General features: G+C 39.9%; 2 protein-coding genes across 2 annotated transcripts; one reads left to right on the forward strand and one right to left on the reverse strand.

The window, feature by feature from the left end:
* Positions 1-3882: 3882 nt before the first annotated feature.
* Positions 3883-7753, reverse strand: LOC149840653 (adenosylhomocysteinase). The gene is made up of 3 exons (XM_090003239.1): positions 6891-7753; positions 4770-5306; positions 3883-4356 (listed from the first exon to the last, which is right to left on the reverse strand). Exons 1-3 carry the CDS (start codon positions 7599-7601, stop codon positions 4147-4149), a joined length of 1458 nt encoding a protein of 485 aa, XP_089859365.1. The 5' UTR covers positions 7602-7753; the 3' UTR covers positions 3883-4146.
* A 12288-nt stretch (positions 7754-20041) lies between these two features.
* LOC149840654 (serine hydroxymethyltransferase 4-like) lies at positions 20042-23476 on the forward strand. Its single transcript, XM_090003240.1, has 4 exons — positions 20042-20936; positions 22094-22484; positions 22568-22669; positions 23004-23476. Exons 1-4 carry the CDS (start codon positions 20259-20261, stop codon positions 23246-23248), a joined length of 1416 nt encoding a protein of 471 aa, XP_089859366.1. The 5' UTR covers positions 20042-20258; the 3' UTR covers positions 23249-23476.
* The last annotated feature ends 1227 nt before the right edge of the window (positions 23477-24703 follow it).

Genomic DNA, 24703 nt, shown 5'->3' on the forward strand with positions numbered 1-24703 from the left:
AAAGAAAGAATATGCATCCATGTGTGTTTTCTTCTGACGATGGTAGTGCTAATCTTTTCCCTTAATTTTTTTCACCTTATTGAATTGTGTAAAAACCGCATAAGAGACGGGTTATTAGTTCATGGGAGTTGGAGTTCTCTCTAGTGAATATTCAACAAAGGTGTGTGTGTTTTCCCCAGCTTCTTCTTTTGTCATTTGTTCTTTGTGAAATCGTGTAACCTACGTTTATGGGGAACCGGGCTCCACTCATCCCTATATCATCCTCTGTGGTCATAACTCCCTTTGGGATCTCATTGGTACTAAGTTGGTTTGATCAATCTGGCCCTATTGATGGGTTCAACACAGTTGATTTAATAGAAATCAATCTTTTGATAGTGTTCTTTAACAAAAAAATAACAACATGATTTTCAATTTATTTTGAAAGTGTTCTTTAACAAAAAAACCATGTTTTTATTAATGGTTATTGATTTTTGAATCAGCAAAAAGTCTCGCACATAAGTCGGATTTTGTCTATTCAAATGCCGATCTTCACTAAATGGATGATGTAGATCACATACACAGGGTCCAATTTGATGAAAACAGCTTGCATCGGTGAGATCCTAATGACAGGAATGGCGATATGGATGACTGGAACCTAAATGTGGTTATAGGTGTCATGCAAAACACTATACTAGTTTCACTAAATGGAGGAAAAGAGGGATTGAAAGTGTGTTGTAGCCTGGCCACGGGCAGGCTGATGCCATGACGGCCCTCAGCATGATGAAACCAGATGGTACCATCAACTTGATGGCCATTGCCTTCTATGGCCAGGGAGGCCGCTTCTAGAAGAGCATGTCAGATCTATCACGCACAACCAAAATTTCTTCTGACGATTGGTGGGAGAAAATTTCTGGCTCTGCCACTAGTCCAAATAAATGGATTGTCCTTCAAGACCATAGCATTGTTCCTAAGACCCGAAGTCTGCCCACCCAACGAAAAACTTCTGGCTCCGCCACTGGTGTCAAGTACCTAATGTTCAATCACCTACTCTATCTCTCTCTCTCTCTACACACACACATATATATATATATTAGACCTTATCGTAATACACTTAAAGTGTTTGATGATTGTCAAATGACTATCTGCCATTGATCTGTGTGATCCGTGGCAAAAAAATATCATTTTTATAAAAAAAAGGTCTTTAACGGTGGGCAGAAGAAGACAAAAAAAAAATACAGAATCGAAAGTGTGACATGCATCCGAGGATTGGGGGTTCAATGATACATGTTTTCCTATATATATATATATATATATATATATATATATATATATATATATATATATATATATATGGCCTTTATATGCAATTGTAGCCATTACCTACACACACATCTATCTTTTTAGTTTTCTTTTTTTCTTTTTGTTGTTTTTCATAAATCTAACTTTAGAGGAGTGATCTACATGTTTGGCTTAGTAGGAATAAGCTCTCTAATTGTCTGATTACAACATGTAGATAGGATTTTATAAGTCTTAAAAAATGAACAGCCTACAATGTGTGATACTTTTCTCGATCACAAAATCGTGTTTTTTAATTGAAAAAACATTATCCAAAAGCATGTTCTTACTATTTTAAACATGCTGAATCCATTCATGAGGTCAGATTGGATCAAAACAACTTGTGCATAGGAGATTCGAAATCACTTGTATGTAATGACATCATTATTAAAACATATATATAGAGAGAGAAATGGGCAGGTGCAAAATTGATAAGATGAAAAAAATGATATTTGGAGCCACCCATGTGTTGGAATTGAACACTTCAAGAGTTGATCCCTATAAAATCAAGTACATAGATCACATCTGTATAGTCAGAATTTAAAAATAAAATAAAAAAACTCATTTAGCATGTATCATTTTGCACTTACCCATTACTATATATATATATATATATAGTCACTAAAATATGAGAACTAATGTGTGAACCACGATTTTCATGATTTTTTTGTTCTTTTTTTAATCTAACCGTACCAATGTGATCTACATGTTTGGTTTTATAAGAACCCACTATTGAATCATCATAAACAAGATTTTTTTAAGACTTTAAAATCAATGGCTCATAATCTTCATAGATATTCAAGCATTTAAAAATCATATTTTTTGTCGAAAATAAAAGATCCAATGGTTGATTCCTAGCAAATTCACCATGCGAAGCACATCCACACTGTTGGATTTGCAAAAAAAATGTTGAAAATGCCCATTTTTTTAGTTCTCAGGTTCTAGTGACTATATATATATATATATATATATATATATATATATATAAAAGAAAGAAGGATGATATATATGTAAAATATAAACTATTAAGTATTATATATAAAATATATATTATAAAAATGCATATTTCACATATAAACATGTTTTTTTACACGAGTAAGATTTAAGTCACGAGCTTAATCCACTGGTAAATGAGCCGCGAGCCCAAACACTGTTTTTGTTAGGCTCGTTTCCAAGCCTTAGTTTGCGGTGTCCAGAAAAAAAAAATGAATTGTCAAAAACATTTAAGCGAACGGGGATACAATGAAACAGCCGTAACAAGAAAGTTCGGATCTTGACATTTTGATTGGCGCCCTACTCAATTGTTCTCCTTTATACCAAATCACCACTTACATAGAATCACACCAAGCAACAAAGGATGTTTTTGTCAATGAGTTCCTTTGCACTTTGATATGTCCCATGTTAGTGGTACGAATACCATCTGAAAAAAAAACACCAATTGAATGCTGCCACGTGCACAAATGAACGTAACTAATGCAAATGTATTTAATTCTAATATCTTTCATGTAGAAAAGCGCCACTGACTGGCCTGAAGTAAGGTCATTCAAAATGTGGCCACTGAACCACCAACTCAATAAGGGTGTACCGATGGGCGAAAGAGTTTGAGATGGGAGTTTGTAAAATTTTTGAAACATAGAACATGAGAACACCAATTTTTTTGACTTTTTAATTAATACACGAATAATTTTGTGATACTTTACTGCATCTTTTATACATTTCCATTGAAATAATTCAAAAAATATATTAAAAGCTACATTTTTTATTCTTATGCAGAGAAACCGTCCCCAGGCTCAGAGACCTAGCCGCACTGGCTCTGACTGTCGTACTTAAGATCACAGTCCGGGGGGGTGAACATGAGCCGGAAAATCATGGCATTGTGCCACAGACAGTGCCATGGAGGTCTAAGCGGTGCCCTGTTACTTTTTGGGTCAGGGGAGGAAGGGGGGTTTAGTCATTTTGGAGGAATAGACTCTCGGATTGGGATGTAAAATCTAATTGTTTTGGTGTATTATCGTTTATTTGGAGGTGAATAGTTTAATAAAGGTTAGGGGTCTATCCCCAACATTTCCTATGGAAAAAAAAAAGGATTAGTGCAGCTTTACCATCACTGTTAGGGATGGTACACGAACAGAGCAGCTCGCTGCTCGGCTCAGTTGGCTCGCACAAAACTCATTCAGACTTGAGCTCAGTGAGCTGAGCTACAAGCAAGAGCACGATTAGGTTTATCCTATGCCAACAAACATAAGAGTAAATGAACTGGTTATGCAGATATGATAAAAACAATGAGGTCCCTTGTTAATTTTTGCTGTGGCTTGTAAAAAAAACCTAGTCTAGCTCGAGCTTGTGCAAGCTCATGTTCAGCTAGGCTGTAATCGAACCAAGCCCGAACAAGGCTTTCGGTTTGGTTCGTTTGCCCACTGCTCATCTTCTCTATAAACATTGGTACAGCCAACTAAAATTAAAGCGGCATGATTGAGATCACCAAATGAACGCTTGTGTGAGACAAAGTTATATCTTCTGTAAGACGACCATGGAGACAAGCAAAGAGAGGGAAACAGAACTAACATATAAATAAGGATTGCACTCATACTCTAGTGGATGATATTTGAGTAATACAATCATACATCTCCGTATCATCCATAATAACAATCATATGTTGCACATCTGCCGCAACAAATTAGCCCTCCCTCTCCACATTCTTATTGGAAGAGTCTCGCCACATCACCCCAAAAAAACAGAAAAACTTCTTAAAAAATACTTAAACTAACCATGAAAGCCTCCAGATTCTAAACAAGGATAGCACAAAACGATAAGTAGGAGCTCCTTCGTTGCCTAGTACCTGTAGTGAGGTGGCTTATAGGGTCCCTCCACAGGCACACTGATGTACTCGGCCTGATCGGGCGTGAGTTTGGTTAGATGGGCACCAAGCTTGCCCAAGTGCAAGGCAGCGACCTTCTCGTCCAGATGCTTGGGCAACACATAGACCTTCTTCTCGTATTTTCCAGTCGCCTTCTCCTTCCACAACTCGAGCTGAGCAATCACCTATACAAGAAACAGAGCATGATTAACGAAATGAACCAGTAAGATTTTATTTTCCAAATTGTTAAATCCCGTTACAAATGAATTGCAGTTAGGGATGTAAATGGTTCAGGTGAAACCCGATACTAAACCTGAATCCAAGTTCATTAAGCAGGTTTGGTAGCCAAATCTGGATCTGACTATTAATCAGATCCAGGTTTGGTATTAAGTTTTGTATTCAAACCCGAATACAAATCCAACTAAGGAACCTTTTAAGCTAGTCAGATCCGGATTTTGTTTTATCTTTTTCCATCTGAATCCAAATCTGACTCCTGATACCGATTAAGTCAGACTTAATAATGCCTAGATCAAACCCAAATCCAAACCGTTTACATCCCTAATTGCAGTGACACTTTGATCTCGGAACTTCATGTTACCTGGTTAGTGAAGGAACAGGACATGACGAAGCTGGGATGTCCGGTGGCACAGCCAAGGTTCATCAGACGACCCTCAGCAAGGACAATGATACCACTGTTCGTCTCCGGGAAGACCCAACGGTCGGTCTGGGGCTTGATTGTAATGCGCTTGATGCCTGGGTATGTTTCCAATCCAAGCATATCAATTTCATTGTCAAAGTGGCCGATGTTGCAGACGATGGCGTTGTTCTTCATCTGTTTCATGTGCTTCACCATGATGATGTCCTTGTTGCCAGTGGTGGTGACAAAGATGTCGGTCTCGGCAACAACATCCTCAAGGGTGAGCACTTGAAGACCCTCCATGAGTGCCTGGAGAGCACAGATGGGGTCAATCTCTGTCACAATGACACGAGCACCAGCCTGTTTCAAGGCAGCAGCACAGCCCTTGCCAACATCACCATAACCACAGACCACTGCAACCTTGCCAGCAATCATCACATCGGTAGCCCTCATCAGCCCATCAGGCAGTGAGTGTCTGCACCCATACAAGTTGTCAAACTGCAAACAGCCATCACAATCTGTTAGCACACAGGCAAGCTCCCCAAACATTTTTACGCCAAATATGCCTAAAGTTTGTAACAATTTAGATTAAACTACACTGGCAACAAATAATATTTCTCATCATGAAAAGGTAACATCTACTCTGAAATTTGGTACTACTAAATTCTCTGTGTGCATGCACACAAGTGATCGTATGGATATTGGAGAGTGGGGATGACCTTCAGTATGAAATGGACAATAAAACAGAGGAAAACCACAAGGATAAAAGAACAATTTGGGAGATTGCATCATGCACCAAAATCGCTTAAATCAAGTATAAATCGATTTAGATGTACTTAGGATGGTTTGGGTTTTGGTCAAATTGGATATACAGAATAAGTCCTTCATGAACATTTATTTTGCCGTTGGGTCCATCTAAGGTGGAGAAGACATGAAAGAATATAACATGAGTGTATGGTTATTGGGACCCCATTCTTGTTCAAAGATGTACATGGGAAGGTTTGGGTTTTGGTCAAACTGGGTATACAGAAACATTTATTTTGCCGTTGGGTCCATCTAAGGGGGAGAAGACATGAAAGAATATAACATGAGTGTATGTTTCTTGGGACCCCATTCTCGTTCAAAGAGTGTCGATGTATTTTTTTTTTTTTTGGAAAAGACAAAGAATGCTGATATCATGTGTTGTCAATAGAAATCTAGAAAAGTAAAAGAAAAAAGGACAACGCAGTAAATGGAAAGCAGTAGAATCATTCTTCTTTCCTAGTCAGGATGTGAAGCCTCCCAGTTTTTGGCAATAAACTTCAATGGGCACCAATTGGGGTTACCCACTTATCATATAACCATGTAACGGTCACACAAGTCAGATCCCAAGAAGGTCCCCTTATAGCCGTTACTATTTACAAGAGTTAACGCAAGATGTAGTTAGATCTAAACAAAACAGATCCCGGTGTATGCTATAAATTTGTGGCTAAAGTACATAAATCAAATCTATGTTCATGAAAATTGCAAAACAAATATAGATCTGGCTACCACCATTACTAGTGCGGATAGATCCAAACTAAGAAGTAAAAGGTACTAGAAGGTTCCAGCCAACCAATGAAAGATCTAAATCACGAAAAGAACAAAGAATTCCCCACACATAACCCTAAAAAAAAAACCGAACTAAGAATCTAAATAAACTATAATTTCAAAAAATGGGCTAATACAAGTGAAAAGAAAACAAGATCATGAAGCTAAGATCCACTCAAATGTATAATTAGACAACTTCAGATCTAAGATCCACCCAGAAATATAGTTAGAATACTTCAGATCTGGTTCGTTCAGCGACTAATTGCAGCAGATCTGAACTCCGGCTAGAAAAAAACAGGCATGGAAAAGCCAGATCTACTAAAAACAGCTAAAATTCTCAAAATTTGCAGTACATTAGCGAAAAATAACTAAAGAACTCCGGATCTGGAGATCTGGTTAATCCCGTTACGAAATTTTAGAGATTCGGCGCCAAAACAGAGAGATCTGGCGAGCAAGAACTAGATCTAATAAGTCAATCGGAATAAGAAGAAGAAGAGAGTAACTCGTCTTTACCTTGCTCTTTGTGACGGAATCGTTGACGTTGATGGCCGGGAACAGGAGCGTGCCATTGGCCTGCATCTGGTAGAGCCTCTTGACGCCCGTGGTAGTCTCCTCCGAGACGCCGACGAGCCTCCCCTTCATCTTGTGGTACCTCATAGGATCGGTCTTGATCCCGTCGCGGATCAAGGTGAGCACGAGCTGGAACTCGGCGTTGGTGGTGGAGGCTGGGTCGGGGAGCTTCCCGGTCTTGGCGTACTCCTCCTCGGCCTTGACCCCCTCGTGGATGAGGAGCGTGGCGTCGCCGCCATCATCGACGATGAGGTCGGGGCCGCCGCCGGGCCCCCAGTCGAGGGCGCGCTCGGTACACCACCAGTACTCCTGGAGGGTCTCCCCCTTCCAGGCGAAGACGGCGGCGCTGTCTCGGGCGATCGCCGCCGCGGCGTGGTCCTGCGTGGAGAAGATGTTGCAGGAGCACCAGCGGACCTCGGCGCCGAGGGCGGTGAGGGTCTCGATGAGAACAGCGGTCTGGATGGTCATGTGGAGGGATCCGGTGATCTTGGCGCCCTTGAACGGCTGGGACGGGCCGAACTCGGAACGGCAGGCCATGAGTCCCGGCATCTCCACCTCCGCGAGCTCGATCTCCAGGCGGCCGAAGTCCGCCTGGGACATGTCCTTCACCTTGTACTCCCTACCAGAGACCGTCTTCTCCACCAGCAGGGCCATCGCGGCGTGGGAAACGCAAGGAAGCTTGGGAGATCGAGGAAGGGAGAAAGAAGGAGGGTGCGACTCCTTCAGAGAGAGAGAGAGGGAGAGGAAGGAAACGGCTTCCCTTTAGTATCGGATCCGGAAGGGGTTTAGGGTTTGTGGCAGAGAAATGAGAAGGTGGTGATAGCTATTTATAGAGAGTAGAGTGGAGGAGACGGGAGCAAAATGGATGCCGATCGGATCTGGCAGTTTTTTTTTTCTCTTGAGGGCATCAATGAATGAGGGAAATGACGAGTGAGGACGATTTGAGGGTTGGTGAGGAGAGAGACAAAGAAAGGGAGAGACGTCGGTGGGTGGACGGGTTTGGTTCGGATGGTTGGTGGCTTCTTATGGATCTCTCTTTTTCTACCCGACTGTTGGCTTCCGTTGGGTTCTTTTTCTGGTTAGATGGGTCGGGTAGGGCAGGATGGGCAGGAGACTACAAGGGTGCATTTGGTTGTGGAGATACGTGTCCGAGTCGTGTCTAAGTAAAAAAACAGATCCAAGATGAAAGTGAAAGCGGATCCAAATATCAAGTAAGCACAATAAGGTATGACTCTATCCATCTACATGTAGATCCAACTCTCCTTATTTTCCTTCCAAATTTTTGTCCTTTTTCAGTCACCCTCTGTTGATCCTTGCTCCCAGGAACGGGAGCATGATTCTATTAACTTCATAGGATCCATTTTGATCATTTATGGTCTTTTGTAATTATCTAATTTGGATTTCAAATTAAGTTCATTTCATTTTTTTAATCTTATTTGACATCAAATCTACCTGAGATCCATAGTAGGATTATGTTTTCAAGGTTTCTCTTTGATTGTTATAAATATTCATTGTAGAGACGAGAGAAGGGAGCTTGATCTTCAATTCCACTGTTTTTCAAAATTTTATAGCAAACTCTTACCCGACCTGAGTTTTGTTTAAGATCCACAAATTTTCAATGTAAAAAAATATAGAATTTGACCTAAGTAATGGTTTTACCTATGGTAGGTCTGATCAGTCCTGGGTCCAGATCAACACCTCTTAATCAGATCCGGGTCTGGACCCATTCATTTATGCCATCTTCCTCTCCAGGCTATTGTCCCGTCACCTTTCGGTATCATCTCAAACGACATCACACCCACTGTTGGCCCCAATTTGTCCCAAACAAGCTCCTCATTCGATAGCCTTCTTTCGGGTTTCGAGACGGCAGGTATCTACGCCGTTCGACCCCTCTCCCGATTTGAGACCCAAATGGCGGAACACCCGTCGTCCAGCCCCCATTTGCCTCCTTTTTTGGGACTCAGATGACGGATGTCCTCTATCGTTGAGTCTTGTCTGACCTATCTAGTTTTAAGGACAACAAAAAGCTTTATCGTTCAGTCTTTGGACAGCAAAATCATTTTGCCAAAATGGCTTATCCCTATCTTATCTTGAATTGTTTTTTTTTTTTTTTGGTCTAGTTTTCTAAAAACGAAAGACTATTTTGGATAGGTCTTATCCTCTTTTGGAATAGACCTAGACTTATTTGGGTCTGGACCTAGCAAACTCAGTAATCCATATCCTACTCAAAAATCCTATAAACAAACAAGGGCTCACCCTAAGAGTAAGCATATGAAAATTAGATACTTAAGCGTCGGTCATGTGAAATACACTTACTCAAGCTTTGCCTGTACTATGGCTCGAAGCCATTCAAGAACCCTCATGCTTACGTAGAGGTTCTGACAGATGAAAAAGAGCATAAAAGCTTAATGTTATGTATTTCATCAATTAAATAAGATAATCTAAATAAAATAAATTAAAGTCACCAATGCATGAAGGAGATGATTCACTCATAGTGGCAAGAACATGCATTGATTAAATGTTCATGCATAAATGTTATGTATGCACATGTGTTGAATTGTTCTTATTATTTGTAATTGAAAACCTGTTCATAATGAGATAATTGTTTAATTATTGAATATATGTTAAATGAACACATAGTTGTAAGTATGTTTGGTTATATACATGTATAATGTGTTATTGTATTTTTTCTACTAAGACTCGATGGGTTTGATCGTAATTTTTAAAACATGTAGGTACTGATTGAAAAGTTGAAGCGATGACGGGATGTTGTAGGCAATGTTGAGAGCCAATTAATTTTCTTGTTAGGATTGTATTTTGAAAAATATTTATCATTTATCTTGGACTTGAACTACTCTCATGAATTTGTTATTTATTCAAGATAAAATTGATTTAAATGATGAATGTTATTGTTATTTATTTCAGTCTTATGTTAATTGTATGATCTGTGACTTGCCTAAGGTTTTAACCATGGTTGTTTATTAAAGAGTTTCCTTTATGCAACAAAGTCAAATTGGTTTTGTCATTGGTGGTTCTGAAATAGATCTGATACTAGGAGGCTAAAACGCGATTGCACTTGCTGTGAAATTAAGAAAATTCAAAGTGTGATCGCCACATCTTCCCATGGGGGCTCAACATTTCATATGAAAATAAGAAAAGACATGACATGAATTTGCAAACGGGTTTCCCTTTTTCACAACCAAGGGGAATCCCTCCCTTTGTTTTGTATTTTATAACTTTGGATTAAATTAAGCATATGCACGTGCATTTGATTGGACCTTCTTGCTTGTCGGTGGAAAAGTGTGGGGCATATAATTTTCAAGATTAATGGGATTCATGTGGGAAATCATTTTCAGATATATAACTTCTTTGATATCTCTCATACAAAAAGAAAACAAGTCCATTTGGTTGGTTTCAGATCCACCTCATTTATGCTTAACTGCATCCAAATACAATTTCTTTTCATGGTTCCTTAGCTCCGTCCTTGTGCTAAGCTGATAAAAAAAAATTATTGTTTTTTTATTTTTATTGGGAGAAACCGCCCCAGGCGCATAGACCTAACCGCGCTGGCATACCACACTATGGTCGTTGTCCAAAACTTCAAGGGCTTACCCCTCGACCCCAGAGAGCCACCAAGTTTCGGCTAACACAGGGGTGACGCACATGAGATTTGAACCTAGACTGCCTGTCAAACAGTCTAGGCCCCATCCCACTATACCAAACCCCTTGGGCCTAAAAAAAAATTTGTTGTTCCATGTGGGAATGCAAAAAGACTGAACCCAGTATGAAAGTTTTATGATTTTTTGGCTGTATTGATCCAATTCAGATCCCATTTTTTTATGTATTTAGTTGATCTGGATCTGATCCGTTTGCATTCCTAGTTAGATGTAAGGATGGCAGTGTGAATTAAGATGGGATCTCCTCGTTTTCAAACCAATAATTCTTATGGGAAATGTAGAATCATGCGGATCCGATCGGAGTCCGGTTGGTAATTCACTTTGAGTTATAAGGTAAAATAATAACTTTAAAACATGAGTTAGTGTTAACTAGAACAACCCAACATTAATTTATATGATTGAAGGAATTTGATTAACACAAATAACAACTTCTGCAAACTCTCAAACTTTTGGTGTGCACATGAATTAGACACAAATGTTAGAGGGGCATATAAATTTTTTTTTTATTTACACTAAAAAATTACCCCCATAAACAAAGACCTAACTGTGTTGAGTTTGTCGGCCATACTTACGGTCACTGTCTTGGCAGCGCAAAACTATGTAGGCCCCTTGCCCTCAAAGAGTCACCACACTTTGGCTTGTGCAAGGGGTGATGTCCATGGGATTTGAACCTAGACAGCCTGCCTAGCAGCCTATGCCCCCATCCCACTATGCCAAACCCCTTTGTGGCTTTGATTTAGAACATTTAAAATTTGTTTTTATAAAAAAGATTTATTAAAGTATAAAAAAAGGAAAAATAGATTTTTTAAAAAATAAATGAAAAATTAACAAAATAATAGTTGTGAATACAGATAACATTCTATATATGATATTTTAAAAGAATATTCATAGAGTGACATCACAATCCATTAAATAAATAAAACACATGTTAAGTTTTTTTTTTTCCCTCAAAACTGATTCAAAGAAAAATAAACTCATTTTGGCCAATTTAGACAATTCAGGCCAAAAATGGGTCGAATGGGCCCCTGTTTCGAATCAGCAAAAGGCCGATTTTGACAACATTGGGTGAAACTAGGGGTGCCGACTGGTCAGATTTGTTTTGGACCCAGGTGAAACTAGACCCAAACCTGATTTGAAATGCTGGTACCGAATCCAATCTCAATCGAACGCACCATAAGAGAAACCATACACAGATCCTATAAGGATTACATGAACTAGACCCACTAAATTTATATTTTTTATCCTTTTTTACATTGAAATTTTAAGGATCTTAGTCAGAAACTCGGACCTGGGTTTGTTCTGAAATTTCACAAACCATACCCGACTCCATATATTAATGGGACCCTTTGAATCTGACCTGGATTCTATTCGAGCCTTCTTATTTATCACCAAACCCTGACCCCTAGAGAGTTCGGTACGGGTCAGATCTGGAACATGGACACCCATGTCATTCTCAAGGGTTGGTGTTAAGCCAAGCAAGTTGAGTGTGGTTGGGTGGCTTTAAACATACATCTCTATGGTCCCACTCACCACCGCATTCAACTCATACCATAGCAACCAACGACAGAATCGTGGAGTCTTCAAAAACCACAATAATCCTTCCAACTACAAAAAATAACATGCAGAAATACACCACACCAAACTTGGACTTGCTGACAATTACTATGAGACGGGGCTCCATATCCAAATCACGATGGACCTATGTCACAAACATCTCCTTTTTTTTATATATATATATATTTAAACGGAGAAACCACATCCAAGATCAACCTAACCGCGCTGGCTCTGCTTGTTGTTAGGGGTGGCAATCGTGTCGGGTTGGCGGGTCGACCCGACGGGTTGGCGGGTCAGCATACCTCAACCCGAACCCGACCCATTTTTTAAACGGGTCGGCTGTGGCGAACACGAACCCGACCCGTTTAATAAATGGGTAACCCGACACGACCCGCCAACCCATTTAATAAATGGGTTGGGTCGGGTAAACGGGTTCTCAGGTTCGCGGGTCAGGTTGACGGGTCGGGTTGATGGGTCGACGGGTTGACAGGTTGACGGGTTGGGTTGGCAGGTTGACGGGTCGGGTTGGCGGGTTGACCCACCCGCCTAACCCGCTTATTAAACGGGTCAGCCGGGTTGGCATACCCCCAACCCGAACCCGACCTGTTTAATAAACGGGTTACGCGGATCGACCCGTTTATTAAACGGGTTGGCTTAAGCCCAACCCTAACCCGCCTAAGAGGCGGGTTGGCGGGTCGTGTCAAAAATTGCCACCCCTACTTGTTGTACTTAGAGTCGCTGTCCTGGCAGCTTAAATGTCACAAACTTCTCTTACAACAAATTTTATCATGTTTTTAGTGTTATATTACATATTAGGAAAATGAAAACCTCGCCAATGGAAAACCCTCACAAACCTCCTCAATAGACGTTTTTTTTAGGATTTTTGGTATTATTTTAGGATTCAGTTCTTTGAAGCATTTGATTCTGATGCATGGACATGCTTTTATAAGTTTTAAAAATGAACGGTGTACAATTTTTATAAAATTTTGAAGCTCAAAATACCATTATTTTTCTATCCAAAATTCATTATCCAAGTGCCTATTTATAGTAAATCAATCATGCTGAAGACATCTGTACAGTTAAAATTTTGAAAAAAAATACCCAAAAAAATTCATTGAAAAGGTTTGGGAGTATTTCCATTGGGAAGGTTTTCATTCTCCTTACACAATTCTCTTTACATATTATATATATTCATTATCCAAGTGTCGATTTATAGTAAATCAATCATGCCTGTACGATCATAATTTTGAAAAAAAATACCAAAAAAAAAATCATTGGAAAGGTTCGGGAGTATTTCCATTTGGGAGGTTTTAATTCTCCTTACATAATTCTCCTTATATATATATATATATATATATATATATATATATATATATATATATATATATATATATATATATATATATATATATATATATATATATATATATATATATATATATATATATATTCATTATTCAAGTGTCAATTTATAGTAAATCAATCATGCTGAAGACACCTGTACGATAAGAATTTTGAAAAAAAAAATTTAAAAAATCATTGAAAAGGTTTGGGAGTATTTCCATTAGGAAGGTTTTCATTCTCCTTTTATATATATATATATATATATATATTATCCAAGTATCGATTTATAATAAATCAATCATGCTGAAGACATCTGTACTGTATGGTAAGAATTTTGAAAAAAAAAATACCAAAAAAATTTCATTGAAAAAGTTTGAGAGTATTTCCATTGGGGAGGTTTTCATTCTCATTACATAATATATATATATATATATATATATATATATATATATATATATATATATATATATATATATATATATATAGAGAGAGAGAGAGAGAGAGAGAGAGAGAGAGAGAGAGAGCAATGGTAATATACTTGACCTATCCTTGCCCGACCCCATACCCGGTGGACTTTAAGAATGTGTTCAAAGTGTTTGTTTTCATAGGAATCAACTCTTGGATCATTAATTTTGAATGAAAAACTGGGTTTTGGAGCTACGAAAGTCTTAAAAAATTGTAGTCCTTTGATTTTGGAACCTTATAAAAACCTATTCATGCATCCGAATCAAATGATCCAAGACCCAATTCTTATGAAAACAAGCAAGTAGAGAATTTCAAAAAAATATCATTTTTTTTTGAAAAAAACTCATCTGGTAAGGGTCCGGCGTGGATGGGTCCAGTATCTTTCGATTTTCACACACACACATATATGTGTGTGCTGATATTTTCTTGTAAACTTTCTCATAAAAACTGTATTTTCAGAAAGTACATAGTCCAAGAACAAGAACTTAGGTCATTGCTTTGGGCCAGCATTTTATGTTGTCACATTTGGAAGGGAGAAACTGCTAGAAAATAATTAAAGAAAACTTTTCCTTTCATTCTAAACATTGTTGTCAGTATCGTTGTGATCGTATCAGTAAAAAAAAATGATTGAGAAATCGGTTTTGAGCCTATTTTTAGTCATTAAAAAAAGGGTTGAAAATAGTTGTTTAATATTTTATTCACACGTGTCATCTGCTAGTTAAAAATGGGTTCAGTTTATAATCAGAATCGATCGTTTCTCTGATCTTTTTGAAAATCGATTCAGCCCCACTATTGATTCCGAGACTGAAAACATTAGTTCCAAATCACAGAACCATTTTTAAAAGTTTTTTTTTTTTTGCCCTGATTTTGATAGGAAAAGTTTCATCTCTCAGGCCGAGAAATTTATTCCATTAAAAAAAATTGAGTTTTGATGGCAACCCTCACTCTAATCAAAACACTCTTACCATTTTTTTCACTTGATTTGAAGTCACACAAAGCAAGAAAAAGTTTTCATACACAAAAAGTGCTCACACGAAAAGTTCTCAAAAGCAAAATTTTCTTTTCTTATCATCCTTCCTTGCTTCCAAACGTGTTAATTAAGGATTCAAGATGGAAGTTTCGCAATTTTTAGCTGTTTCTAATCAGATTCTGATCTGAATTCCTATGTATGTAGCGGTTCCGGATCCAAACCGTTTTGAGCACCGATAAGTTCAACCGCTTCAATCTCATCAAGATCATTCCGAGTCGCATAGACTCGGTTGGTGATCCATCTAGTGTGACTTTTGTATTAAGATTAATGAAAAAAGTGGGATGGTGGAGCTCACATATCCCTCTTCTTTTTATTTTAGTCCTTTTTTTTTTTAGTTCAACGGTCAAAAAGGCTGCAAGGGTTGGTAATGGTGGGTTTGATTGATGTGGCCATATCCAACTGGCAACCTGCAATTGTGGGTCGCCCGGTCAAAACCTAACGGAGTTTTAGTGGAAAGCACCGGTTCCGCCGGTGAATCCTCCAACCACTCAGATGTACCCAAACAAACAACCACGCCTAGTGTGGAAATGCAACTAGATAATTTCAAACCTGCCCTCAAAAATTCATCAAATGACAAACGTATCCTTTCACCCCATCACTGGCACTCGCACATATTTCATCAACTCAAATTGAAGTAGTGCTAAGTAGGGGTGGCAATCGGGTCGGGTTGGCGGGTCGGGTTGGCTGGTTGGCGTGTCAGCATACCTCAACCCGAACCCGACCCGTTTATTAAACGGGTCGGCTGTGGCAAACACGAACCCGACCTGTTTAATAAATGGGTAACCCGACACGACCCGCCAACCCCTTTAATAAATGGGTTGGGTTGGGTAAACGGGTTTTCAGGTTCACGGGTCGACGGATCGGGTTGGCAGGTAGGCAGGTTGGCGGGTCGGGTTGGGGGCAGACGGGTTGGTGGGTTGGCAGGTTGACCCACCCGCCTAACCCGTTTATTAAACGGGTTGGCTTAAGCCCAACCCGAACCCGCCTAAGAGGCGGGTTGGCGGGTCGTGTCAGAAATTGCCACCCCTAGTGCTAAGCCGGGAAAAAAAAGTCTGGGATTAGTCCAAACCCGTTCTGTTTGGGCAGGAGATGAAGGACATAAAACGGGGAGTAAACAAAAAATAAAGATGAAAATCAATACCTCATACAAGGATGGACTTACTCTTGCCCTTGTCCCCATCCTTGATCCCCTGTTCGCTAATAAAATTATTAATATACTTTTTATATATTATAAAATCTCTCTCTCTCTCTCTCTATATATATATATATATATGTAAAACCCTAAACCCTTTATCTTCTTCTTTTCTTCTTAACCTTTTTAAAATAGAAATAAAGTTAATTTGAAGCTAAAATATGGACAGGGATAGGGATGAGGATGGCGATGATGATGAAAATTTTGAGACATCATGGAGGAGGAGACATTTTCTAAACTCCTGAAATAAGGTTGACAAACTGGAGACAAACGATTCACACCGTCAGGACAGCAACCATAAGTATGGGAGGTCAAGACTAGCATGGTCTTGTATCCGAATACTGGGTCCGTGGGTCAAAGCCTAGAATTGTTATTTGCTCCAATGGTAGGGATGCTATCGTCATTACACATTTTATAAAATCAAAATAAGCCAGTGGGAAATCACACACATTCACTAGCTTAAGTGGTGTCGGTCAGCCCAAGTATCCCACCTTACCTTTTAACTTGAAAATGATATTTTGGTGTTATTTGCTTATGAAATGAAATATCTCCCTGATTTGTGGGCATGGTTGCTCCTACTGATGTCAGAGGAAAAGCCTAACCCTTGCTGTTCAAGAATACCATCCTCAACAACCTCAAGTAAATTGACCTCATAATTAATGCAACTTAGGGATGTAAACGGTTCGGAGTCGGATCGGATGTGACCAATGCCATATTCGACTCATTCGGATGGTAAAAAACTCATACCAGATCTTTCTTTTTTTTTACATGTAAACGGATTCGTATATCTATCAAATTCGAATATTTGTCGGATTCCGAAAACATATTCGCATCTGATTATAATGAGATATGGATTTGGCTTATCAAATGCAATCAAACTGAATTGAATTTGGTCAGATAAGGGATAAAATCCGAGTCACTGACATCCCTAATGCATCTTGATGACCTAAACAAGGTATTTTAGAGTGTTTTTATTGTTCAAAATTAGGTTCTTTTATGAAAAAACTTCTACAATGAATGCTAAGGTTGGTCAATCAAAGTGTTAAAATTTGTAGATTTAAAGAAAAATAAGCACAAACAAAAGCCCCAAGGGGTTCGACTTAGTAGGATGGAGCTTAGGCCACTAGGCGGGCGGTCTAGGTTCAAATCGAGCATCACCTCTTGCCCAAGCTGAAGAGCCGCAACTTTCTGGGTTCAAGGGGTAAGCCCTCGGAGTTTTACGCTGCGAAGACAGACCGTGAATACGGCAGGTAGAGCCAGTGTGACTAGGTCTCTGATCCTGGGGCGGTTTCTTGGAGTAAAAATAGCACAAAGGACAAGATTTAGAGCGTTTGAAATGTGAACTAAGTTCATGATTTCCCACTTTTTCCATAGCACTTATGTTCACGATTTCCCACTTTTTCCATAGCACTTTGAAACTTGTTCTTGTGACGTGCAAAAGCTCGCCAAATGAGTGGTGGATTTAGAAATTGACAAAGGATTTTGCAGAAAATGCAAGTAGGATAAACTTTTTTAAAAAACATGCTTGCAAGTGTTTTTGGTTTAATCTAAACTCGTAGATGTGATCACACTATCAAGGTTGTTAAATGCGATGAGGCAACGCCTCGCTTCGCCTCTGAGGCCTACGCCTCAGGTACTGAGGCGTATGCCTCTCACAACGTGAGACTCTCAAGCAAGGTTGTAAATGCGATGAGGCGAAGTGAGGCGTTGAGCCTGCGCTTCGCCTCTGAGGCGTACGCCTCTCACAACACTGATCACTATGCATTATTTAGTAAAAGACATTAGTTTAAACATTTTTCATGTTTAGCTGTGTTTTTAACTCGACAAAAAAAAAAATCAATGGTACATGTTGCATCAAAAACTTGATTAACTAACCAATGGGGGCTCCGCTTGTCTTGTAGGAGAAACTAGTTTGCGTCAATTTGTGTTGGGACGTTGTAGGTTCAAAACCCAATAGTAAAGTTGTATTGGTAGGGGTCTGCCTAGCTTGCCTTTCAAAATAAAAACTTGATTAACTAAAACTAAAGATTTTTTGTTAAATCGATTCAATTTATAGCATGGGTTTTAACCAAATAAGAACTGATAAACATATATACAGGTTTGGATTCAATTTATAGCAAGAAAATAGTCTGGAGTCTGAACCTGGGCGGGTGTGAGACCCACACAGATCTGAGGTTTTCTAATATGAATGGGAGAAGGGGGGTGGACCAAATCCATGGGTCTGAGATAGTAGGATCTTATATTCATTTCCTTGGATATGAGATCCAAAGCAACTCTAACGCATCCTATATAGGGGTGTCAATGGGTCGGGTTTGACCTGGACTTGACCTGTACCAAACCATATACGGTCAGGGTTTGGTGATAAATAAGAAGGTTTGAATAGAAAACGGGCCGGAACTGAAGGGTTCGATTAATATATGGATCCGGGTATGGTTTATGAAATTTCATACCAGACCCTGGTTATGACTAAGATCTGTAATTTTTTAATGCAAAAAGGATAAAAAATATAAATTTATCTGGTATGGTTCAGGTCTGATTCATGTAATTCTTATGGGATCTGGATATGGTTTCTCTTATGACGGGGCTGATTGAACTCGGATCTGAACCTGATACCAGCATCTCACATCAGGTCTGGGTCTGATTCTACCTGAGTCCGAACCAAACCCGACCCCTTGACACCCCTAATCCAATGTGAAAGAGATGATAAAGATTTGAGGTGCTGAGGAATAAAGGATTTCATTTTCAACCATAGGCTGGCAATGACTTGGATGGACACTGGATCTGGATCTATAGTTAGGCCGGTTTTGCTGAATCAACCTCACCACCACCTTCTTTTTGTTTCTTTCTCTGCCCCCAATTTTCAGTGCTTTCTGGCTGTTGGCTACTATAAGTAGTGGACTGAAGTACAATGCTGCCAAACTTTAGACACATTATATCAAATTGCCTGATATCATATGGATAGGTTTTAGGAAATTGTGATTCTTTGGTTACACTGAACATTCATTAGTGATATTAGACTTTTGTACCTACCGTAGCATTTAAGAGGGGTCCAGCTTATTTTCAACCTAAAATTGTATTATTTATTCTTATTTATAAGTTTATATTTATAAGTAGAGAGGCATAGGTGGTGTGTCAATTTTGTGACGGTTGGAACATTAATTTTATAAGTTTATATTTTTTTTTGAACAAAATAAATTAAATTGATTTCTTGTGAAAAACAGCATGCAGGTGATGATGGTTTATGCTCTAGTTGCATTGTAAATAAAATCTATAAACTAAACATTTGAAAAGCAAAGTTTTTTGTTAATTTTTCACTTGATGCAGATTTGTGGGGGCCCAACACCTTCTCTTTCTAGAGAATGATATAAATATTATCTACTGTTGGTTGACAATTTTTTTTTTCGGATTTCTCAACCAAAAGCCTCAATGATATTTCTTCTTCTTATTCCGAGCTTCATGTAATCTCTATGTTAGATCAGAACTCAGACTGGATTTGGCTTTGGTATAACATTTCATAAACCGTAACCCTTATTCGTATATTAATCGGACCATATTAATCTGACCCAAATTCTTAATTGGACCTCCTTCTTTCGTACCAAACCTAAATCCTATAAGACCTGGTGCCAGTTGGCCTAAAGGCATATCCCAACCCACTAAATGCTTGGATATATGCCCATTTCGTGAACACAAGACCATATCCCAACTTATCCTATTTTTTTTCTGGGACAAGAAGCAATTTTGGCAAACGGAGCACAAAACAATTTCTCAACTCATGCCCCCCCCCCCCCCCCCCCCCATAATATCTGGATAAGTGAATGAATCCAGGAAAGAAAGAAAGAAAATCTCCCGGGTTGCTTGCACCAATCTCCCAATTTATCCGGAAAAAGGAAAAATTCCAGTCCCACCAGCATACCTCAAATTCACCCATTTCCGAAATCAACCACCCACCGACTCTCCCTCCACCTCAGACCTCACCCTATAAATCAGTATCACCCCCTCCAGCTTCCCCCACCTCCAGAGTCCAGATCTCGCCAGCAAGGAAGAAGAAGATGGAGGCGGTGAGCGAGTGGGGCAACTCTCCCCTGCAGCAGGTGGACGAGGAGGTGTTCGACCTCATCGAGAAGGAGAAGCGTCGGCAGAGCCACGGCATCGAGCTCATCGCCTCCGAGAACTTCACCTCCTTCGCCGTCATCCAGGCACTCGGCAGCCCCCTCACCAACAAGTACTCGGAGGGGATACCCGGAAACCGCTACTACGGCGGCAACGAGTTCATCGACGAGCTCGAGAACCTCTGCCGCTCCCGCGCTCTCCAGGCCTTCCGCTGCGACCCCTCCCTCTGGGGCGTCAACGTCCAGCCCTACTCCGGCAGCCCCGCCAATTTCGCCGCCTACACGGCGCTCCTCAACCCCCATGATCGGATAATGGGGCTCGACCTCCCCTCCGGCGGCCACCTCACCCATGGCTACTACACCTCCGGAGGGAAGAAGATTTCTGCCACCTCCATCTACTTCGAGAGCCTGCCGTACAAGGTCGATCCGGCCACCGGATACATCGACTACGACAAGCTGGAGGAGAAGGCCTTGGACTTCCGTCCTAAGCTCATCATCTGCGGCGGCAGTGCCTACCCGCGGGATTGGGACTACGCCAAGTTCAGGGCGATCGCCGACAAGGTCGGCGCCCTCCTCCTCTGCGATATGGCGCATATCAGCGGCCTCGTCGCTGCTCAGGTATCGGTTCCTTCTGAGGCGTTCCTTTCTTTTGGGGGCTTTGTTGGGGTTTATTGGGTTTTGGGGTAGTAGATCCGTTTGGTTTCGTTGGTGAATTTCTCGATCTTGGGTGATTGTTCGTGTTCTTGTTTTTTTTCGTTTGATGGGATGCTGGGGATTTTGGGATCTGGTATTTTGAGATGTAGATCTATTTGTTACTCTCTTCATTTTTCTTTCAGAACTTTTTTTAGTTCGATTTAGTTTCCGTATTGATTCATGAGGCTTTGCAAGCTTGTGGATTCGACCGAAAATGTTCATTTTCTGTGCTTTGATATAGCCAGATCTAGATCTGGTTGTATACGTTTAGGTTTGAGTTTCGGTTGACCGCTTTTGCCGCCGGCTTCTGAAATTGTGCTAGGGACTCTAGGATTTCGCTCATCTTAATTTTGTGGATTTAGATCTGTTTGCTGATGTTGAATTACATTTCGTTAATCGAATAGGTCTTGTGTTCTTCCCTCTTGCTTTTCCAGAATGGTGGCTTGTCATTTACTACCTACATTTTATTAATAAAGTTTTGATTTAAAAAGAATGATGATGATATAGTTCTTTGCTAGTTACTCATTTATTATTTAAAAGGAAAAATAATGATATGAATCTTACCTAATTACACTTTTTTTTAAAGAATGATAATGAAATAGATCTTGCCTAATTACACATTTTCTTTCTAACATTTGTAGGTTAAGAAATTTTTGAGAATTGAGGTTTTTACTTGTTAGGTTTATCGAAGCAAAAAGTTACACATTTTCTTTCAAACATTTGTAGGTAAAGAAATTTAAGAATTTTTTATGAACTGAAGTTTTTACTTGTTAGGTTTATCAAAGCAAAAAGTTACAGCGTCCATGACCACCATCAAATTAAGAAAGTGGACTGAAACACTGCCAGCGAGTATGTGTAGGATGTGATATGTGTTGGTTGCATGATGAAATGGTGGAAGGATTTTGCATATGGTTGAGTCCAGATCGATGATTCTCTGTTTATTATCGAATAGCTGTTAACATGTTATCGTGTTCGAAAGTGTTCTTGCTATAAATGTTTGGCATTGTTCTTGCTACCTGTTTGAATTGAAGATTTGCATTCTCTTTGTTATATAACCATGAACCTTTTTTTTACTGTTGCAGGAAGCTGCAAACCCATTCGAGTACTGTGACATTGTCACCACAACCACCCACAAGAGCCTGAGGGGACCTAGATCTGGCATGATCTTCTACAGGAAGGGCCCCAAGCCCCCAAAGAAGGGCCAGCCAGAAGGTGCAGAGTATGACTTTGAGGATAGGATCAACTTTGCTGTCTTCCCCTCGCTTCAAGGAGGTCCCCATAATCATCAGATTGCTGCATTGGCTGTGGCCTTGAAGCAGGCGTTGCAGCCAGGATTCAAGGCCTATGCCAAGCAGGTCAAGGCCAATGCGGTTGCCCTGGGCAACTATTTGATGAACAAGGGTTACAAGCTTGTCACCAGTGGCACCGAAAACCACCTTGTGTTGTGGGATCTTCGTCCTCTTGGATTGACTGGTAATGAACATAATTCTCTTTTCAAGTTCCAATGATCCATGTCTGGTAGATGGTGCTCACCAAATTGTTTTTGTGCTTTACAGGAAACAAAGTGGAGAAGCTCTGTGATTTGTGCAACATCACTGTTAATAAGAATGCCGTTTTTGGAGACAGCAGTGCTCTGGCTCCTGGAGGCGTTCGGATTGGTGAGTTTTTAATGTGCTGATTCTGTGTTCTCCGCATTCATATCCCCCTTTCTCTTGTCTGGTGATTGTGGTTTTTAACTCTCTGAAAAATCAGATGATGTCATTGAATTGGAAATGCCTCGTCTTTAATCTAGGTCTGGTGGTAATCGGGAATTGCTTTGTTTCTTTTTATGCTTTCCTGAAAACCAAGTTTCTATTCAAAACTCAAAATTACTATGAAGTGATTAGCAGAAAATACGCTAACAATGAGTGTTTCTCAACAGCTTGGTTGATGGATTTTGGTCATGGGGCTCGTACTTTCTTCGCTGACTTGGAACTTAACTTGTAATTGCAGGTACACCGGCAATGACCTCAAGGGGTTTGTTGGAGAAGGACTTTGAGCAGATTGCCGAATTCCTTCACCAGGCAGTAACCATCACCTTGAAGATTCAAAAGGAGCATGGGAAGCTCCTCAAGGATTTCAACAAGGGGTTGGTGAACAACAAGGATATTGAGGACCTCAAGGCAGCAGTTGAGAAGTTTTCTGCATCTTTTGATATGCCTGGGTTCCAAATGTCTGAGATGAAATACAAGGACTAGATGACCAGAGCTTTCACTTATACCTGTTTGCTTGTTTTTTAGGTCACGTTCCCATTTTAGCTTCACTGATAGTGGAAGTGAAGCCTTCTTTTTCTTTTGAATATGTTTTTGAGTTCCATTCAAATGTTGGGAGACGTCAAAGGTTAGCTCATGCTACTTGGTTTTATCTCGTATTGTACTCCTTTTTTCATTAATCTCAATGCAATAAGGAATATTTCCTTGCTTCCATTATGTGCTCTCTCTCTCTCATGAGTGTGTGCGTGCTTGCTCCCCTGCAACCGGGCTTTTGTGCTTTCGACTATGCGGGTGATACCACCCCATAATTCAGATCCAAAATGTCCATATTATGAATTTCCCAGCTGCCCTGAGGGGTGAACCAGTGGAAGCATGGCAGAGCAGACTGAACAGAGGATGCTGATCCTGGTTATTGCCATTGACGGTTGCAGGTGTGCCTCACAGAAAAGATCGAAGTAATGGTAGTGGCAGCTATGGACCATGAGGAGTGGCACTTCAACGGTTCATGATAGGATGTCCAGCAGTAAGACCCTCTTTTTAGGCCAAAAGCTTTATGATGTGCCATCAAATTTTCTACGGCCCTGTTTGGAATCGAGGAACTGGGATAGGAGTTAATGCACTTGGCAAAACTACCACCTTGGATACTGGTAGCTGGGATGAGAGTTAATGCATTTGGGATGGATAGTGGCATTGTATTTACACTAAAGCATGGAATTTACCAAATCCAGGATTTGGCAGCTGCCACTTCTTGGAATGCCACTTCCCATTCCAGCTACTAGTTTCCAAACAGGGCCTAAATGTTTTTTGGCTTGGTAGTGGACGCCCATATGCATATAACTTGATTTTTGATAACTAAGGTTCAAAAAAGTGATCTCTACTTTTTATATCTTGGAATTCATGAGTGTTCTTTTCAATTCATAAATTTTTATATATTGGAATTCATAATCAGAGTATCATCATTTGGATCAGAAAATCAATCGGGAGACTTATCTTACCAAACTCGATCCTGCTTAATGGTTTCCAACCGTGCCAGGCAACAAGCAACATAGCTGTTTCTCTAATAAACATGGTTACACCTGAAAGAGAAGAAAAATTAATATCAATCATCTGTTTAGGCATCCTTTGAACCAGTGGGTGACCTTCCAATGATCGATTAGTAGCTGCCACTAGGTCACATCTAAATGACTCAAGAATAATTCTGGAGCATGTCTGTACTAAAGATAAAATCTCCTTCCACATATCCCATTTAGAAGACTGTCAACTTAGATCTTACCAGGCATTCGATGTATAGATTTGTACTGAACCCTGGTCGGCGATCCCTTCAAACACAGTCCAAAAACATTAACCATTGAGACGGAGGTTGCCATTGTTAACAATAGAGATAATATCGAGCACGGGACTCTCATAAGAGGCACCGATATGATCAAATGTGGTTACAAA

This window comes from Nuphar pumila, chromosome 4 (genome assembly GCF_984573655.1).
Source record: "Nuphar pumila chromosome 4, dmNupPumi1.hap1.1, whole genome shotgun sequence".
Lineage (NCBI taxonomy): Eukaryota > Viridiplantae > Streptophyta > Magnoliopsida > Nymphaeales > Nymphaeaceae > Nuphar > Nuphar pumila.

Excerpts from the sequence above, each read along its gene's own strand:
- LOC149840653 (XM_090003239.1), bottom strand. The coding sequence starts at position 7,601 with ATGGCCCTGCTGGTGGAGAAGACGGTCTCTGGTAGGGAGTACAAGGTG. Across the intron at positions 5,307-6,890 it reads ATTCCGTCACAAAGAGCAAG|TTTGACAACTTGTATGGGTG; the intron begins GTAAAGACGAGT and ends GGCTGTTTGCAG. Across the intron at positions 4,357-4,769 it reads CCTGTTCCTTCACTAACCAG|GTGATTGCTCAGCTCGAGTT; the intron begins GTAACATGAAGT and ends TTTCTTGTATAG.
- LOC149840654 (XM_090003240.1), top strand. The coding sequence starts at position 20,259 with ATGGAGGCGGTGAGCGAGTGGGGCAACTCTCCCCTGCAGCAGGTGGAC. Across the intron at positions 20,937-22,093 it reads GCGGCCTCGTCGCTGCTCAG|GAAGCTGCAAACCCATTCGA; the intron begins GTATCGGTTCCT and ends TTACTGTTGCAG. Across the intron at positions 22,485-22,567 it reads TCGTCCTCTTGGATTGACTG|GAAACAAAGTGGAGAAGCTC; the intron begins GTAATGAACATA and ends TGTGCTTTACAG.